The 20,489-nt window shown below is 37.1% G+C and overlaps 2 protein-coding genes across 3 annotated transcripts; both read right to left on the bottom strand.

The window, feature by feature from the left end:
* Positions 1-41: 41 nt before the first annotated feature.
* On the bottom strand, positions 42-10,341 carry rbm28 (RNA binding motif protein 28). The gene is made up of 20 exons (XM_084733898.1): positions 9,981-10,341; positions 9,679-9,825; positions 9,490-9,596; positions 9,281-9,356; positions 9,078-9,170; positions 8,878-8,949; positions 8,648-8,759; positions 8,269-8,549; positions 8,108-8,177; positions 7,552-7,661; positions 7,388-7,461; positions 7,102-7,237; positions 6,337-6,401; positions 5,796-5,954; positions 5,434-5,583; positions 4,288-4,362; positions 4,073-4,202; positions 3,736-3,874; positions 2,355-2,469; positions 42-373 (listed from the first exon to the last, which is right to left on the bottom strand). Exons 1-20 carry the CDS (start codon positions 10,096-10,098, stop codon positions 236-238), a joined length of 2,367 nt encoding a protein of 788 aa, XP_084590024.1. The 5' UTR covers positions 10,099-10,341; the 3' UTR covers positions 42-235.
* A 3,320-nt stretch (positions 10,342-13,661) lies between these two features.
* Positions 13,662-18,041, bottom strand: LOC146316444 (transmembrane protein 53). Of its 2 annotated transcripts, XM_084734959.1 has the most exons (5): positions 17,853-18,041; positions 16,162-16,445; positions 14,782-15,028; positions 14,191-14,237; positions 13,662-14,073 (listed from the first exon to the last, which is right to left on the bottom strand). In XM_084734959.1, exons 2-5 carry the CDS (start codon positions 16,396-16,398, stop codon positions 13,876-13,878), a joined length of 729 nt encoding a protein of 242 aa, XP_084591085.1. In that variant the 5' UTR covers positions 16,399-16,445; positions 17,853-18,041; the 3' UTR covers positions 13,662-13,875. The 2 variants fall into 2 exon arrangements, with proteins under 2 accessions (XP_084591085.1, XP_084591084.1); XM_084734958.1 differs by having other exon boundaries at positions 13,662-14,237; positions 17,853-18,035.
* Between the last annotated feature and the right edge of the window lie 2,448 nt (positions 18,042-20,489).

Raw genomic sequence — 20,489 nt, 5'->3', positions numbered from 1 at the left:
TTAATATATTTTCATAAAAATCCATGTACATTTTTTGTAAAAAAACAAAAAAAACAAAAAAGAAAAACAAGCATGAATTACAGAAATGCATGAACAGGAGGGCTGAAGTTAAATGGGCATCATACGCCACACTGTACAAATTGATTTATGAGAACCACTGTGCTTCAGGATGTCGACATTTTCTCCCTCTCCCTCACACACACACACACACACAAACACATTCATACATACACCACTAACTATCAAACCACTTGTTTCTCTTCATGTTGGAGTTCTTGTCACTGTTCCCCATCAGTTTCTTCTTGTACTGCTCCACCAGGCTGTCGAAACGGTCCTGATCCTTGCGTTTGAAATTCTTCTTCGCTGTTTTAACCTTTTGGAAAACAACCAAATGAAGACAGTCACAAGGTGTGATTAAGTGTCACCAAACAAACATGCTCCCGTTTCATAAATTAAAGCGTTAAACAGCACTGCTGCTAGTGATTAATCCAAAGTAAAATGTGTGAACATGATGTACATCACAATTCTTCCCAATTCATAGTGTCACTTGATTTTAACTTATGGTGTACAGTGAAGTTAAAAATATTTTCAGCATGAGTTCTCTTTAAGTTCCTCCCAAACGCCAAATTGTTGCACAGTAGATCATACTGTATCATGTGATATTAAATAGTAAAAATACACAAACTGTATGTTTTAGGTTCCCACATTGTTACCCCCTTATTCCCTAAGTACACATCTTGTTCCCTTATACTTATATGTATGTATTGGTGAGTGCTGTACCACTTCTATCAGAAAGAATTACACTGTAAAAATGAAAGAATGTTACATTTCAATATGCTTTGTTGTGTTTACTTCAGTACCAACAGCTTTCATTCATCAGTGTATTCTAATCGAACAAGACACATTTCAATGATTTGTGAGAATGACTCTTTGAAAAGGGTCAATCACACAGAGATGCACTTTAAGAAGCAAAAACACACCTGTTTTATTTTCTGACACTTTTTTATATTTTCAGCTTTTCTGTGTTAACTTGTTTGCCCAACCAGCTCCCACCTTTAGCAAAAAGGTGCAACACAAAGTAACTGTGGTGGTCAACAAACAGACCAACATTGTTGCAGTGTCTCAAGTGTAACTACAAAGTACAGTGTGACTGAAAGAAGACCTTTAAAGGAAAAAAATCTGTGGGCCAATGTTGTGTAGTGTTGTCTGGTTGGCAAGTTGTTTAAGGATGACAGTGCCTCTTAAGTCATCTCAAAAACATCTTTGATATTTCTGGAGTTTCTTATCAGTCAAAATATGTGTCAAGACCAGTAAATTAACAATAAGCTAATTTTGGCCTGAATAAATCTGTTTCCACCATGAAGATTCATAAACAGAAGAGAGGAGCCAGACAGAAGAATCCCAGTCTTTCAATATAAGTACTTCTATATCTTCCATATCATTTAATGCCTGGCTGAAATGAATGGCTCTGGAAAGAATTGACAAAATGTTCTGAAATAATATTACTACAAATTCACTTGGTGGAAACTCCTGAAAAACATGAATGTGTTGTCTTCTCTGAATCTGGTGCAACATTTTTAATGCTTTTATCCCGTCTATCTTTGTGATAAAGTTATGCATGTTTTTATCAGTGGCGCCTGGTGAATTTTTCTGCAGGGGGGGCTACAGCGAAAATCAGGCAAATATTGTAACGTATCACACCAGTGTATTTTTATATACGAAACAGGCCTTTAGTTGTACTTGCACAACTAAATGACTATGTTTAATTACCTAATGGAACTTGCTTAGTTAAGGTAAGTTAAAGTATTTCAATTTGTTCAAATCGTTTATAATAATTATATTTTATTTTACAATTACAGTTCTTAAACTCTGAGCTTTTCTTCTAACGTTCTCCTCTCAAAAGACGTTGTTTATAGTGACTTCATGGATTTTATGACTCCATTGTAGGAGCTGAAGCGCTAAACTCTTGCAATTATTATGCTATATTATTATTCAGGTGAATGCTATTTTAAAGTAATTAAATCGTCTTCACTGAAGTTTTAGGACGTGGGGGACCTCACGCCCTCTATTGACCAGCCACCACTTTTTTTTTATAAAGTCAATTCTGTTTGCTGCCAGCAGCAACCAGTTTTAAACTTGTTCTGATTTAGTTTTAAAAAGTTTCTTTTCAGGTAAGAGTCTTAACTACCTCTTAAGCTTGCAGATACAGGATCTTTTCTTGGGGCTGAAATGAGCCTTTAGGTTTAGTGGTTTCTAATAAATCAGTGCAACAGCAGCTCCTCTTCCACAAAAGATGTGTTGTGAATGTAACCAGAGATTAAAAAAATAATCATATACACAGAGTTTGTATTAACCTGATTTCTGGGCTGTGTGGGCTTCTCCATCTGCTGTCTTTGACGCTCTTTCCTGTTGGATCCGGGCCTCGATTGTTTCTGTGGTGGAGCCTTTTGCTTTCCTTTGTCACGCAATCTGCAAAATACAAAAGTTCACAATCTGTAACATAAGCCTGAAGCTCACTGAGTCATAGTGAGTTTTTACATTTTCTAATGTCTGGGCCACACTACAAGAGTTAACAAATTGTCAGATCACTGTGCCATTCACACTACACCACCCTCTGCATGATAATCGCGAGTCCTGAAGTTGCTGTGCTTTGCACACTGAGGCAGGGATCACTAACTACACGATCATTTACCCAAGGAATCCTGTGTTTGCTCTCCGAACCACATTTTTCACAAAAAAAAAAAGGTAGAGGTGACATTTGATTATTAATATTGAAGCATCAGTGTACAGACTGTTGTGTTTTCAGTTCCAGATCTATATGACCTTGACATTGTGGGGTTAGGAGATCAGGGTTAACATCGCATAGTGTGGCCTTGGATATGTTTACCCACTGTTTTATGTGAATGCGTCAGTAGGGCATCAAAAGAGGTCACATAGTTTACCCAAGATGAGAAAGACCACTTAACATTTGTAGTAACCGAAGTGAAACAGACTGAGTTATCTTATGAACAGTCAGTTAATCAAGCTGCTTGACTCTGATACTTTAACAGCTGAACAAACAAACAAAGATCAGCAGATACATGAGAACAAAATCAGTGCTTTGATGTCAAAACAAACCCAAAGACTGATACTAATGAAAATGTCCAAAACACTTAAAGTCAAATAAATATGAAAAGCCATTCAGCTGCTAATGACAGCAGACCTACATGATTTTCCCCTTGGTACCACACTTACTAGTTTTTCCATCAGCTTGATTAATTGTTGTACAATTTTTATTTTACCCATATCCTCAGTATGTGTAAACATGATGAAATTTGCTGTTAGGATTTGTCTGTTTTAAGCTGGACACATTACATTCTAGCTTAAGTCAAACAAGTTCACATCGTGCTGATTAAGCCAGTAGACACCAGGAAAATCTCTGCGTATTTCACAGTAAACCAGAGTTTTTAAATCTGGTGCTGTGATGTCATTCCTACACTGAGTGCACTGCTAGTGATCAGTTTTATATCAACCAGCAATGATTGGTTTGCCAAGGCTAAAGGGGGAGCAACCGCAGCGACTGAGCAGGCTACAGCAACTCGGAGTACAGAGGAGACATTAACATGTGTAAAGAGTGTCACTACTCTCACTGCCAGAAGGGGGAGACAAAGGTTCCACACTGCAGGTTTAAACATATAGTGATAGACAGTGTACTGTAAACAACAAACCAATGAAGGTTAAAAAAAAAAACTGTACCTGATCTTAGGTCCGCGATGGGAAGGGAAAGGTAGAACCTTCCTCCGCTTCTTTCCGTTCTCCAAATCCACATGCTCGACCTCAGGGTTGGTCTGGAAGCCGAAATACTTGCCGCCTTGCTGCGGGTGTTGAGCAGGAGCTGATAAACACAGAAAAAAGACAGAGGAAATCAAAAACGTAAAATAAATTTAAATGGCAACAGCAAAATAGGTGGTGTCCAAGAGAACAGCAACACATTTAAGCCTCTCTGCATGAGATCCTCAGGTCCACCTGCCTAATTTGTTCTCTCAACTGGATTAAAAGGAAAAGAATGTAAACAGAAATAAGAGTTTCACACCTCTCCCCTGTGCTGGCTGCTCTGATGAGGTCTGTGCTTTATTTCCGCCTTTCTTTGGGCCTTTTCCATCTCTGGCTGTCTGGAACTGAGGTTTCGCTCCTCCTTTAAAAAGCTGATTTTTGACAAACTCCTGCAGAAATATCAACATGGGGTTACTTAGGAATTTGATAATTTGAACATGTAATCTTGGGTGACATCAATTTGGACAAACTGACCTTGTTCTTTTCTTTTCGCATTTCTTTTATTTTGAGCTTTCTTGAATCCTCCAGGGAGAACTCAACAATAGGTCTCTGCAGGATGACATGAAATATATAGTTATGCTTCACTAACAAAAGACTGTTTGTGGACCAAGAAAAGACACACGTACAGGTTTGTTATATAATCCAGTGTGCCAAATCAAATTAACAAAAAGCTACAGTTGGTAGCTATTAAAAAAAATCATAAAAAAAATGTTATGTTTGCTGAAACTGTAACTGTATCCGTATATCGAAATAATAAAGTTATATAAAGTGTTTTTGACTTGTCTGATTTGACTTTTTATTACATTATGTCAGTTTATGAGTTCAACAGAAGTCTTCAAATTACTTGTTTTGTGTGACTGTCAGTCTAAAACCCCTAAACTATTGAACATAAAATAATATAAAATAGATAAAAGCAGCAAATTTGTGAAGAAGGACTTGGGAAGACTTTTATAATATGATGTCTAACTGTTGGTGAAACAGGCAAGGGTGTGCAAAAGTGGCAGCAACTATAGCTATTTTAATTTAATTTTAATTACAACAAATAATTATGTATAAATATCATAATACTTAGTGTTACAAATCATAATAATAAATATGTAAATATGTAGTATGTACTTATTAACTAATCAAGCAATGGACATGAAAACAGTCTTATTCTGACGAGAGTGCTCATGACAGAATGTAAAATTTTCTCTCATCTGAGAGAAGAGCAAAAATAAGAAAGTACTGATGAATCCCAGAAATCAATGTCTAATAACAAAATAAGAACAAATCATAGATACTAACAACAATAAGAGAAAATTTGTTTGTAAATTACTTCATACTCAAGGCTTATTGTTGGAAGTTGCCTCTGACTGGCTGTTTTCATTCAGACATGGTGGATTCTTCCAAATGCTATTAGGAGCACTAGAAGGAACCAGAAGAACTGCATTTTTTCACATATCATCTGTCTCATGTACTACTCTCAGGATATACTGACAGTTTCAGCAAATATGGCAGAAAGTTATTTTTATATAAGTTATTAACTAACATTTTAAGGGTAAATAAATACGGTGGGCAACACAAGAAAACACTTTGACAATGAGTTCAGCACGTAATTAATCCATTACAAAAATGTACCTTGTTTGGGCCAAAGATGTTGGGGTTGTTGTTAAGGTAACGAAGTGCACTGAGAGCATGTTCATGGTGACGGAACTCGACAAAGCCATAACCTAACGACTGTCCCGTCACCTGACCCTTCGCTGGCTTCTTGTCATACATCACCCGGCACTAAACGGAGAAACAGAAGTCACCCACACAAACATCATGAATAAGAATGACAGTAACACCCCCTACTGGACACATAGGGATAATGTTTCTAATTCCAAATACTACTTGCACAAAACTACTTCCTTTTTTTTGCACAGGAAAGATCATTTAATGTTATAATGACAGTGCCATATTTAATGAAATGTCCACCAGAATGCCATTTTGTTTCTCACCTCAGTGATGGCGACTCCCTTGCCCTCTTGTACTGCTGCCCGGCAGAGTTCTCTGAGTTTTCCATTGTCCACTGACTTGGGCAAGTTATGGACACACAGACGAGTCTTTGATACAAACACACTTATATCCCGAAGCTTGGCCCTCTTTATTTCTTCGAACTGTGGGAAACAAACGACACAAAATATGCATGTCAACATCAGAGTAGTTTGAGATACAATAGGTCGAAGATAAAGTATTATGCAGGGCTGCAGTTAAAGATTAGTTTTCATTATTGATTAATCATTTAGGGTATAAAATATAGAAAATATATCTTTTGTCCAACCAACAGTCCAAAACCCAAAAAGTTTTCATTTACTATCATAACTGACAGAAAAACAGAAAATCCTTACATTTAAGGACCTGGAAGCAGCAAATTGTTTGTTATTATTATTATAGTTATTGTTATTTTGTCAATTAATCAACCAGTTGTTGCAACTGTAATATACATTTAAAAACTCTAAACAGAACTGTGTATGAACAATGTATGAAAAACGAACTCACTCTGGTTCTTTTGATCATGTCTGCTTCAGGCACGCCCTCTGCAGCCTTGGTTCCAGCACGGATCACTGGGTGTTGCAGTCAGAAGATAATGGAGTGTAAGAACAGATTCAAAAATAATTCATCAAAGAAGTGTGAACTTATTTTAGCTCATGAGACAGACATTGCTTTGGGAAGTAGCTGTTAACATACTGTGGTTTATAAAAGATGTTATCTTGTTTAATGTCTCTCCATATAACTGCATCATAACAGAACTCCATATAACTGTATTATGACAGAATCATCACACTCAGATATCTTGGTTCACAGTTTACATGTGTAATGTTATGGGGGCCAATGATGTGGTGCTTTTTTGTGTCACTGTGGTTTAGTTGCATTTAAATGGATTAAAAGTGAAAAATAAATGTACAGATTACTTTCATACATTCTTTTTCAAGGATCTAGTCTAAAATGTCAGTTTTCATCAATTTTGAGAAAATATTTAAGAAAAGGTGAACACAAATCACGCAAATGTGGTGTAACAGTTTATCTTTGCAAATTCTGAATAAACTACTTTAGCATGATTTAGATCAGAGCTATTTAATGGTAAATAAAAATAATTGAATGCCACTGTTCTCAATATTATGATTAACACAGGGAGTTATGTGAGTCAAGTCAATCTCCTAAAGTGTCATATAGTGTAACCAGACGGTCATCAGTAGAGCTGAGTGAGAGAACAAACAGGTGGTAAAGAAGGAGAAAATAACAGCATGGAATGGGTTTACTCACATCCCTCTCTGGCAAGGTACAGGTTCCTTGTGCCTGTTTCTACTTTCACCTTGTCCACTTTAAGCTTAGATGCATCTTCTCTGGTCACTGCTGCCACAATCAACAGCTTTCTGCCATCTACACGGATGCCACCAGTCTGCATCAAATAACCCAATGTTAAAAGGCAGCAACAGCTACTCATTGCAATAAACAAGAAAACAGATGATCCCATGCCATAAAAAGGTAGATACTGGGTATATGTACAGTTAAGTGATCAGAACTGAATGCATATGAGATTGCACATTACCTCTGCCTCATCCTGCGCTGCAGCAATGCAGCTATCTGCGGCTTCTCTAGTCTTAAACTGAGCAAATGCACAACCTGGAAAAATAACAAACCCAAAATGAGTCAATCTGCTGGTTTCTCTAACAACAGAGAAAAGAGTGTTTCACTCAAGCTCTGCTGACTGACCTTTTGAATGTCCTGTGTCTGGGTGGATGACAACCTTTACATAGTTAAGCTCTCCGTACTGTAGCAGAACTTCCTCCAGACCCTCTTCCTCTGTGTCAAATGACAGGTTCCTAAATCACACAGGAGTAAAATGAACAAAGGCGGTGATAAAACAATAAATTAGAATGAATTAGAACTGTAATCAGTAATCTACCATCATTAAATCATTTCAATAATTTTTCATACTAAAATGTCAAACATTTGCTGGTTCCAGCTAAGGATTTACTATTATTAATCAGTATTTGCTCCATTTCTTTGTCAGTTATGATAGTAAATGCAATGTGAAGACATCTCTTTGCCCTTGGTGAAATTGTGGTGAGCATTTTCAACATTTTGTCAACATTTTACTGACTAAAGGGTCTATTAATCAAAATAATTTCGGATTAATCAGTGATGAAAATAACTGTTAGTTGCAACCCTATTATGAATGCGTAGAGCATTCGAGGATGGAGAAATGGAGTTGAGTAAAAAATGAACGTCGACGAGAGAGTAAGTAGCAAGAAGAAGAACTGCAAACCTGATAAAAATTGTTCTGCCCTCTTTCACATCTGAAGGAAGAACTTTCCTTGAGGCTTTTCTCTTTTGAGCTAGAGATAAAAGTAGAAGACAAGAAGTGTCAAAACAACATTTTTATGAAAGAAAATGCAAGAAAAATATGGAACTTTTAAGAATTTATACCTGATTCATCTTCATCATCATCATCCTCATCTTCCTCTTCATCATCACTCTCATCTTGATCATCATTAGAATCAAGGCTACTCTTATCATCATCATCATCATCATCATCGTCATCATCATCATCATCTTCTCCCTCCTGAGAGACATCATCATCATCTTCTTCTTCATCCTTCTCCTCCTCCTCCTCCTCCTCCTCCGCCTCGCTGTCTTGTTCCTCACTATCATCTTCATCATCTGACTGGGATTCTTCCAGCTGTTGCGCAGCTGGTTTGGAAGTGACTCTGGGAAAATTGGCACAATATTAACCAGTGAGGTGACATTTTTTTAAACACCTTATGGCATATTAACAGAGTTGTGCACATTTGAGATGCATTCATACTTTTTCTTCACATGTGCTGCTTGTGTCCTTTTTTCATCTTCATCTTCATCTTCATCTTCATCACTCCCTGTGTCTGAGTGTTCTGCAGTTTCATCCTTGGTATTCTTATTTCCTATTATTAGGTAAACAAAACAGTGTTGATGATTATTTTAATTTTTATCTATAAATGTCTTCTAATGACTATTAGGAGACAGAACACGTTTCACTGTCATTTTTAATGTTAAAATCACCGGCACTTGAGGATTGCTGTGTCCCAATATACTGGTCCTTAGGCACTGCCCAGTCAACTGCTACCTGCCGACCTGTGAATTATACAATAACATCTATAAATGCAGTTGCAAAAATACATTTAAAAAATATTTTCAAAAGTGAGATGTTAATGAACAGTATTTCTCACATTAACAGCAAGGTAAGTGTCTCACTCACTGACCTTTTATCTCCTTCAGGTTCAGAGCATTAAGTGCTCTTGCTGCCTGAGACACACTTTTAAACAGGACAAATGCAAATCCTCGCATTTTCCCATCTATACCAAGAAAGAAAGACAGAAAACAAGAAAATAACCAATCAACCCAAGGGTCACACAACAATCAAATGTGGCTTATTTGTAAAGATAGTAAGAGGTAAAATTTTCACCAGGTTTGAGGGGAATTTTGGTCTCAAGAACGGTTCCAAACTTGGAACAAACTTCCTTCAGATCATTTTCAGAGCACTGTAACACAAGACATATTGTGCAACACGTAAAGCAACCAATTTACCACTTTAACAGCAGATATGCAATTCATAGAATACATCAAAGTGTGTTTGTCGTTTTTTGCATTTCATGATCATGTAACATACTGCACCTTAAAACTGAGGTTCCTTATGATGAGCCTGGCTTTCAGACTCATTTTCCTGAAGCCTTTTGGTTTCTGCTCGCGTTCCTTTGGTGCTGCAACTGTCTCTTTAGGTCCTGAATGAAACACATGAGCACAGTTAACGATCAGGCAGAGTTTGAGAGCTCTCCGAGTTTAAGGATATAGCTTTATACACACCTGATTTCTTGTTGTCTTTTATTTTCTTCTTAGCCACCGACAAGGAAAGTTTCTTTCCGTCGTACACTTTTACTTCCTTCAAGGCTCGCTGTGCATCTTCCTCCATGGAGTATGTGACATAACCGAACCCTCGACATTTTTCTGTCCCTAGTTTACAAATACGAATGGGTTAATTGTGTTTACATGAATGATTTATAACTTTTTTTTTATTTATTGCGACTATTAAGTAAGGTACATAGAATACATTTTATCATTAACTTATTCAGTAAATTATCCAAAGTAAATGACAGTGAAAACCTCACCTTTCTCTCTGACAACGAAGCATTGCTTTATTGGACCAATTTCAGAGAATATTTCCTCTAACCGTTCATTTGAAGCTGTAGTTGGTAGAGAACCAACGAATATAGTCTGCGCTGGCATCGCTGCCTGCTGCCTCGCTAACGGTAACGTTAGCTTGCTAATGTTAGCCTTTCGGGCTCGATAATAACTCACAAACGGACGTCTACCTTAATTCGTTACAAGTCCAGTATTTGAAGCGAATATCAACCTATTCCACATCACACCAACTCATTAAATGGATGCGAAGACCTGTTCGTCTTGAACTCCTCTAACTTCCAGATTGTCGCATGTTTACACCGTGTGGGACGCCATCTTGGAAACTTAACGGAAGTCGAGCCTGCAGGAAGCCGTTCATGCTGCCACCTGCCGTCCCGGAGGGTTAACTACATGTTGCAATCACGCTCCTACTTTGGACAAATTATATAAATAAACGACATAAAATGCGAAAAACCTAAAAACGGATATAGTAAGATTTAAATATGATCAGTGGTGGAAAGTAACTGAGTATATTTACTCAATTACTGTATAAGCACAATTTTGAGGTACTTGTAGTTAGACGTATTTCCATTTTAGGCTACTTTACTGCCATTCCACTACCTTTCAGAGTGCAATATTGTACTTCATACTCCTCTACTTTTATGTGGCAGTTTTAATTACTGGGTAACTGTGCTTACTTAGTAGATTAACAATACAAAATAATATCAACAAATAAAATATTACACATTATAGATGAAGCTACCCAGTAGTATATACAGTCATTAAGAAATTAGCTCCAGCTTTACTAGCTGCAATATTAAAGTGATACATTTATGAATCCATTAATGATTCTAATCAAACAATGTAATATTTATTATTTTACTTTTGCCATTGTTAGTATACTTTTATCCTAATACCTATATACTTAAAGGTATAATCTGCAACATTTTCCTTCCTGCCTGTATTTCTTTTTTTTTTTTTTTTCTCATTGTTTGCAGTGTTCAGGATGTTTCACCAACCCAAATAGTTAGTATTTGATATCCTGGTGCTTTTATGAGCAGGTTGGACAAACTGACTCTGCCTTTAACTTGAAGTCACACTTTGAATGCAAAAGTTTTAATTATGACAGAGTATTTATACACTGTGTAATCACAGTACTACTTTTACTGAAGTAGTACTTCCTTCACCACTGAACAGGACTCTAATGATAATATGTACTGAATATAGATGGTACAGTGATAATTTGAATGAACATTGAATGTACATTTGTAAATGTCACATAGATATTGCTAAAACCTGTGCAGTACTGCACAGAACTGTCCAAGAACATTATAGTTAACTTTGCATTGAATATATTTATAATTTAGGAATAAATTGCACCATGTATATATAGATGTTTTTCTTGAGGGTCTAGAAGTGCAAGAAAAACACAGGATTGGACACATGAAAACAACCTGTAAGATCAGAAATGTGATGAACAAATGCAATAAATAAAAGCTAAAGTGCAGATGAGGAGTCTGTCCTTCTTATGTGAGGACAGGAGGTAAGGCTTTACTTGAAGGATTTCCCTGTCCCAGCACAGAGGAGACATTGTTGAACAGGCTGATGGCAGCTGGTAGGAATTACTTCCTCCATCATTCCTTTTCACAGCCGAGCTTAATGACCTTACCCTGTTGCTGAAAGGAACTTTTTTCTCTGTTCCAGTTTTTTACCCACCGGCTACAGAATCTGCTCTACACTTTTGCAGTTATGAAGAACTAACATTTCTGTGTGGCCTCTGTTGGTAGGCCTAGTTTGAAACTGGAAATGAACGCATTAGACTGGCACTTTAGCACAAAACAGATAACTCTCAATTTTAAAACATTTTTAAAATTTTCTATCAGAGCCTGAAAAAATAAAATAACAGACTTCAAACACAATGCCTTCGCATTTATTTCCTACCCGCATACAAAACTACAGAACATACAAATAAAACTGTTCAACACACATTTCACTCACATGTTAAACGTTAATACAATGGAAACTTCTAAGCCAACAATTAGCAGACATCACGAGTTTCAAGTCTAACTCATTACTTGATGCTTTGGTAGTCTGCTAGTATATGTATCACTGAGGCTTATTGTGCCATTGGCCCCTAGAGGTCATGTGATCTCCTGGATGTGTTGCTGTCACATGGTATTTGGTTCAGCACCACTAACACACACCAACATGGTGGAATTTCTTGGGCAGCATTGTTTGCATAAACATGAACATCAGAGATGAAATTATGTTTTGACTTAACAAAAGTACAAAGCAGTGCATGCATAACGGCTTCTGGAAACTTGCATTTATATGTGCATTGACAAGTAGGTGCTGCAAATCTCCTTTCAGACAATATACACAAAATCCTCCCAAGATGTTATTGTTATTCACAGAAGTGGAGCGGTTTCTTAACACAGCGAGATTTAACGATAAACACTGGCTGGTTTCACATGTAACATGCCAGGTTTCATTTCATCCCTGTACTCACTGTCACAGTGCTGATATACGTTATATATTCATACATGCATATATTTAAAAATACAGTAACAGACAGAATTCAGTAATGTTACTTCCTGGAATGAGAGTATAGTAAAACAGAACTAAAGGTTAAAAGTCACTTCATGATAAATAAGGCAGGGGTGAAGTGTAAGAGACACAACTACAGAAACGACAAATGTACAGTCCTTCATGAACATTGTCAACTTTGTTAACTATATTGTACAGACAAGAAAAGCACCAAGACTTTTTTCCTTGCAATAAAAACATGACAATGCACACCATGGAGCTCGATTTAGTTGCTGGATTTCAATATCAACCAAATTCTAGCCATTGTCCATGCAAACGATACAGAGTTGAGTGGAGCACTTTGGAGCTGTGTTTTTCAAAGTGGAGCATCTGAATTCATTTAGATGTAAAACCAAGTGTCTTCTGGCTTCAAGCAGTAAATGTAAAACTGTTTGAGACACTGATTTACAAGCTTACCAGGAACTCCAGTTATACAGGTTTCTAAGCATTCACAGTATCATACAAGTCATTTTAAATTTTAATTCTACTATGTCATAATAATTCTATGTCACTTGTTGTCATATGAACTTGAATATAAAGCACTTGTAATTAAGTTTGACATCAAAATAAAATGTCCTTGCCTTAGTTCATGACAACTAGAGCTAATGTGATTGTAAACATCTGTTTACATCTTTCCACTGACTTTAATAGATTTTTTTGGTCATTTTTATAAAATATCAAAAGATTGCTGGTTCCAGCTTCTCAAAATGCGACAATTTGACCCTTGTATGGTGATACATGATAGAAAACTGAATATATTAGAAAAACAGCACATTATTTGATGCATATATTCAAGTGTTGCACTGGACAATAATATCAATAATAATATCACTAATTTGCTGAAGCACTTGTGAAAAAGAGTATGATTTGATAAGGCAGTTGGGTATTAAATTGATCTAGAAGAGCTGCTGTAAGTTATGAAAACCACCAGATGTCGCTGTGCCAGTTGACTTCAAAGCCCAGTAGCTTCAAATCTTTTTTCTGTCACTAAAGAATAAATAAATCCCCATCCACTCATCACTTAAACAAACTGACAGTCAACCAAGTTTAACAAAGAATAAATAAGAGTTTTTGTTTTATTGTTATTGTTTATTGTTCCTTTGCATTTGAGTGCTGTTTTATGAATTATATATAAGAGAACTGGCAGCTGACTGTATTGTTACTCTATCCACATAAAGTAGTGTTATTAGTGTGCAAATTAAATTAATGTATTTTCCCAGAGTTAATTATCGCTCCATCACTAACACACTGCAGACGTCAAACTAATGTTTTGGGGGTTTTTGCAATGAAACAATCTTACATCTTGGCCTTCAGCGGGGCGAGGTGGAGTGATTTGATGAATGTGTCTAGGGTGGTCAGGTAATCTTGTGTGTGCCTCTTTAGGTGACCTGCATGTGTTGAATCCTCCCATTTCTTTGCCGTGACGTCCATCCCCCTTTTCCTCCAAAATTCGATCAGTTCCTCCATAGTTTGTGGGTCGCTCATCACATCGTTCTCGCAAAAGAAGAAGAGCGCAGGAGCAGTGATGGGAGTGTTCCAGCAAGCATCAATGCTTGTGTTAAAGTAGTCCACTGTTTGGCGTTTGAAAATGCTGAAGTATAACAGGCTTACTTGTTTTACCAGGATCTCCCAGCGAGGAAATACAGTCTTACCAAGACCTGGATAGACAGAGAGAAAAGAAAAAAAAAAACACTTCCGTTCATTTGCACTGGAAAAGCACCTACTCTTATTTATACATATAACATTTCATGTATTAATTTTTTCCACTTTACAATGCACCACACATTTTCAACTGGAGACAGGTCTGGACTGCAGGCAGGACAGCCTAGCACCTGTACTTTTTGACAATGAAGTCTCGCTGTTGTAATACATACAGAATGTGTCATGGCATCATCTTGCTGAAATAAGCAGGAACATCTCTGATAATGACGTCGCCTGGATGGCAGCATATGTTGCTCCAAAACGTGTATGTAAAAAACTGAAATGTTTACTTATCAGACCACAGTACACATTTCCACTTTGCCTTGCACTTTATTAAGCCTGTCCCAGCTTTTTTGAATCAGGCATCAAATTAAAAATAAAAATCCCAATAAAATTTATCAGTTTAAACAGTAAATATCTTGTCTTTATACTGTATTCAATTGAATACAAGACGAAACAGACAGGAAATTGATGAATGTGTTAAATCGTGTTAATACTGACCTATGGCCATCTTCTCCAGAGAGCCCACCACCAAGCTGTCATATATTTGGCCTTTGAATCTCTGTGTGAGTGCCTGATATTTCTGCGTGTCCTGGGAGATGTGCACCAGAAGCTGAGCAAACGTGTAGCCGCCAATAGAGAAGGCGTGGACAAGCAGGGGGCGGGAGACAAAGCGTTCACTCTCAAGCAATTCCAGCAACCTCTTTCCATGATCCAGACCCCAGCGAGGCCACAGGAACTCTTGGACCTTGTGTAAAACAAACAGAAACCCCTCAGTTTCTTATCAGTCAGGTTGAGGTGTGGTATCTAGAGCAGAGTGCATTATTTTCTTAAAAGAAAGACAGAAACAATACTTGTGCGAATTTGCTTTGCATTGCAAACAGACAACATCAGTCTCCATCTAACTGCCACAAAACCTAACTTCTAGGGTTGTGTATCTCACTGACTGAGACTGATTCAATATGTATCTCAACACATGTTCAAAGATACAATATATCTTAGACTTTTTTAAATGGCCAACGATTCGGTTCGATACGATTCAGCTCTGTCATGATACGATTCGTTATGATGCAATACAAGATAATGCAAAGTGTGAACTTGAAAACTGTTTACAGACCTATGACTTCAATCTCATAGTCTCTCACAAAGAGAATACATTAGTATTTTACACTTTGAAATCTTGCTCAACAGGTTTTAATGACAATATTTTAACATGTTTAAAATCTAAATATACCTGCATTGTTTACATCATGTTTTCTGCCTTATGCACAAAGCATTACTGCATATTTTGGCTTGCTACCATCACATATACTTCAGTTGGATGTGTACATGTAGTCCTAGGTGCAGTCACCGCATGACCATTTTACCACAATCTAAAATTAGAATGTACTCCCTCTTGCATTATAGACTGAGATCTCACATTACAGCTACAGACCTGACATGAACTCAGGCTGGTCCTCAACTGCCTCACAGCAGCCATAGCAAACGAACCTCTCTAACACAGTTAATAAGTTACATCTTATCTGTTGCTGTAATGTGTGCATGTGGGTCGTTTCAGCTTGCAAGTCTGTTCACACTCGTGGGATATGGGTGACATCTAAACATGTGTAAACAGTCGTGACAAAAAGATCAGATCTGAGCAAAAGAAAAATAAATGTGTAAATAATATGATGATATATAGTTTCAAAACAGCAGTTCTCTCAATCTATTGTAGGATTACACTTACACATCTTAAATCATACAACTACATGCAATTGAGTCTGTTGAGTTTCATCATACAACAGTTCTATATGGTTGTTAACTAAACATTGACTATATTCACTATCAACTATAATGTGTATTTTTGTTCATTTGTAGGCCACAGATTTACATTGTCCTTACCTCACTCTGTACTACAAGCACATCAAAGCCGGTGCGGAAGTAGATTTCACAATACTTGATCACGGCTTGGGGACGTGAACCCAACCAGGGCAGCATCAGCATCAGGGGTTTATGTTCGTCAGAGGCTTGGGTCTGACATGCTGAGACTGGAGGTGCCATTTCATTCATGTAGAAAGTGACGTTCTTACTGAGGCGGAGGGCAGTAATGCCTTTGCTCAGTGCTGCTCTGCCCAACATAGTGGCTGCTGCCAGGCTTTCTACTGGGTCAGAAGTGTCAAGAGTGTCTGCACAAAAGAGCAAAGAAGGGGACACAAATAAATGTATATATTGTTCGGCTGAAAGCTTTTTTTTGTTTGTTTTTGCATAACATAGCCTATAATACATAAAATACAGAAAAATTATGCTTGGGGTGATTTAGATTTGGCACAAGGGGGAACATTTATGAGGACCAGAGGGGCTCCCTGGCAGGTGTAAATGCTGTCCCTAATTACGTGACAGTAGTAAATCATAAAAATTATTAATAAAGTTAGGCTACTTGTTTAAAAACAGCCTTCTGAGAAACTTTGCATATTAAAACACATGCAAAATCCACACAGAAAGTAGGAGTGTAATGATACATCAGTCTGGATCAATACATGGCTTCAATGCTCAACGATCCAATATGATTGATGCAAGGTGAAAATATCGATCTATACCACTCTCTTTAAATTATGCTTTTATTTTGAAATTCCCCTGACAAATGTTTGGGAAAAGAAATCATTTTAATAAATGTTGAATCATAATTTAGTTGCTTTATGTGAGCTGACAAATGTAACTCAACGTGTTAAATGAATAGGATATTATCTGATAACAACTGCAGGCTCCTGAATTAAACTGAATCAAAATCATAACATATCATCATAACAGACCTTGTGATATCAGCAAATATGCAGTATTGTTGTCCTAAGAATTCATATATTGTATCGTGATTAAACAATTTGCAGCTGTATTAAGAAGGATCTATTTTTATTCCAACTCAAAAATTCACCCTATCAGTTGTCTAATTTGTAAATTATTTCCCTTTAAAATCAGTATTGTATTGGTCTCAAAAATGCCATATTGGTCGGGCTCTAAACAAAAGAGATTTGTATATAACTATTTGACTGCCATGGTGAAATGAAAACCGTATAAACGACTCACAGTGACAAAATAACTTTTTGGTGTCACCGGACAATTTACTTATCTAAGGTTTTGGCACAGACATGAATGTTTTGTTGGTTGAAAACGAGGCTGGAAACCTTCTTTGCAGGATATATTTTAGTGAAAACTGCCTAACACAGCACAAACTAAGCCACTGCACATAGATTCCTCATCACAAAACATCATCTAATATTACATACACTTTTTTCCTCCCAAACTTTAAACCAAGTCGACGCCCACGCATGAAATAACTTGTGGTGTCCCATTAAACTGTTGAGACAGCGGAGGCAAACAGAGAGACTGCAACGACTGTTTCACAAGTGCGCCTCTAAAACTGCAATTAAGGTCACAAATCTCCAAATATTACAAAATAAAACTTTCTTTCACACTGAACTGTAGGTGAGGCGATCTGCTACTTTGTTCAAACACGAACAACCGTAACTTTGTAACCGAAGCGTTGACTTGAACGTTAAATCTCTTTAAATTTATTGTCTGTCGGCTGAGTCACTAACCTGCTTCCTGTTGTGTGTCAGTGATGCTCTAATGAGTGAGGGCAGCTCTCCCAACGCACATTTTCACCTTCAGAGTAACGTTTAACATTAACTACAGAAAGATAGCTTCCGATGCTGAGCATATGGACCTTCTTCCTCGTCGCCGTCTTCATCCGTGTGTCTTTAGTTGTTTGCCAGGATCATCTCAGGCGCTCTGCTGCCCTCATCTGGAAATAAACTGGTAAAAAAAAAAAAAAAAAAATACCAGTTTGACCAGTCTAACCAGTAATCTCATGTAATACCTCTAATCCCGTAAACACGGCTTCTTCACACAACGCAGCAAATTAAGTTTATTTTGTTGTGGTTGAGTCGACACTTATTCATCAGGAACATTTTGTTCTTATATATCAACAAAACACTTCTCACTACAGGGTTAATAATGGGAGTTAATTAATGGTGACATAATAATCAGGGTTTCACAATATAACACGTGAGTTTATAGTGACTTTATTACAAGCTCACATTTTGATTTTTGTTTTCATTTCATATGTCAGTCCTAAAATGTCCATAGATATGAACATATTAATTAGATATTGAAATTTCTGTACTGTATGTTGATATTTATGAATTATTCATTTCAGTTCACAGAAAAAAAGGTGTCATAGTACATTGAAAGGTTCATGGTATTGTATTGTATTACAGAGAGACGTTCATTATCATATCAGAATCAACTTTATTGTCCAAGTGTATGTATATACTGACTCCTGTTTTCATTGCTCTCAAGAAAAGGACAGAAAACCCAAACAAATAAAGTTAAAGAATATTATTGACTATTACAGACTATTCTGTAGACAATTATATGAAAATAAACAGGTGTATAAATATATATATATATATATATATATATATATATATATATATATATTCATATATATATATTCATATATAGATAGATTGATAGATATCACCTTTATCCTAATCAGGACTGTACTGTGGCTTGTTTTTATCCCTCTTTGCTTATGCAGCTTTGTTTCTGTATCTTGTCCTGACTGTCCACATTCCCAGCTGGACCCCGGTCCCTGCTGACCTTGTCTTGTTGGAGGATGACTTGTTTAAACAGACACCAGTTGCCCAATGAATTAGGATAGCAAGTGTGAGGCGGCAATAATTTGGCCGTGTCCCTCACTGAGCTCATATGTTTGGCCTGTCATTGTTCCTTTCCAGTCCCTTTAGTTACGGCTGGTTTGGTGCTTTCCTGTGTCCTCATCAGACAGCGGGTTAACCACACCCCTCGGGAAGTTCCTATCTTTACCACTGACTCACTGCCTAAATGATCTGAAATGGGCCTCACTGTCTTCAGTTATCTGAATCTCATTCTCACGAGCAAAGGTGTTTTTTAATCCTGTAAGCAGGAATCAGTGCAGAGGCAAGCGAGTAAACTGCTCTCTTCATTGTTGTCTGTAGCATTTGCTGTCACAGCCAGCATTATTCTTGGCATGCAGAGCCAGTCTTTATGTCTTTGTGTGTCTGTGTGCTAAATATATGTTTGGCAGGTTTGTTTGGGATGATCTGTATTCAACAAATTCTTTGGACAGAAGAAGAATCAATGTACACTTGGCAGAATGCCCACACTACAATAATCCTGGCTTGAAAAATCCTGTGTCCTGCTAATTCAGCAGTGGTGAGTTTAAAACAAAACTTTTTCAGATCCAGACAGAGACAACACATAAGTGTGCTTTAAACTCCCTGAAAGCATCCAAAGGTATGTGGATCACTGTCTATTTTAGAACCATCCCTGGGAATTGAATTAGGACATGAGGCTACTGGATTTCCCCCACTGGGTAAAAAAAACAGCACACATGAACAAGTCTGATAAGACTGTAAGGAGGAAAAGAAAGAAAGCAAGTTACATGGCACCATGTCAAAGAATCTTGACATGGTGCCATGTAACTGACATGGAGAGTGCACACATTACAATTCACGAGTCTCACAACACCTCTCTAGTCTCAGTGAAACCAGCTAAACTTACATTATCTATCTATCTTAACATTAGCTGCACAGACCCATCACTAATGTTATCAACACAGACAACTGCTAATGTTAACAACACAGAAATACAGTTAGCTAGTTAACCTGTCAACTTTAGTACTACTACTACTGAAAAATACTGTATGTTGGGACTGTAGGTGAGCATGCTGGTGACCAGGATGGATTGCGGGTAAAAACAAAAGCCCCTGACCAGAATAAGCACTGTGAAGTGCAAATTAACAAAGTGCATTTAAATGATCATAATTACCATTATTAATGTAAACATGTATTTACACATAACAAAGGAAGGAAAACCCACACAAACAATTAATAAACCTACACTGAACATGTTGGGCAAAGAAATTTCACTGTATTTGTTAATCAAGTAAATCAAGTTATGTTACTTTAATATTGTGATACCTGGAAAAGGTTACTGATGCATTCACTTGGTTCAGATGTACTGTATGCACACACACACAAACACACAACAGTGCTTGCAGCAATGCATTATGCATGTGTGCTATTCGAAGAGATTCTTCTGCTTCATCCTCTGTTCATGACATGTTTCAATCTGAGCTGAGAGGAAGGGCAAAGCATCAGTTGTAAATTACTCAAAGCCATGTATTGATC

Source organism: Lutjanus erythropterus, chromosome 13 (genome assembly GCF_056507025.1).
Source record: "Lutjanus erythropterus isolate fLutEry1 chromosome 13, fLutEry1.hap2, whole genome shotgun sequence".
Classification (NCBI taxonomy): Eukaryota; Metazoa; Chordata; class Actinopteri; order Lutjaniformes; family Lutjanidae; genus Lutjanus; species Lutjanus erythropterus.
This window is presented reverse-complemented; position numbering and strand designations above follow the sequence as displayed.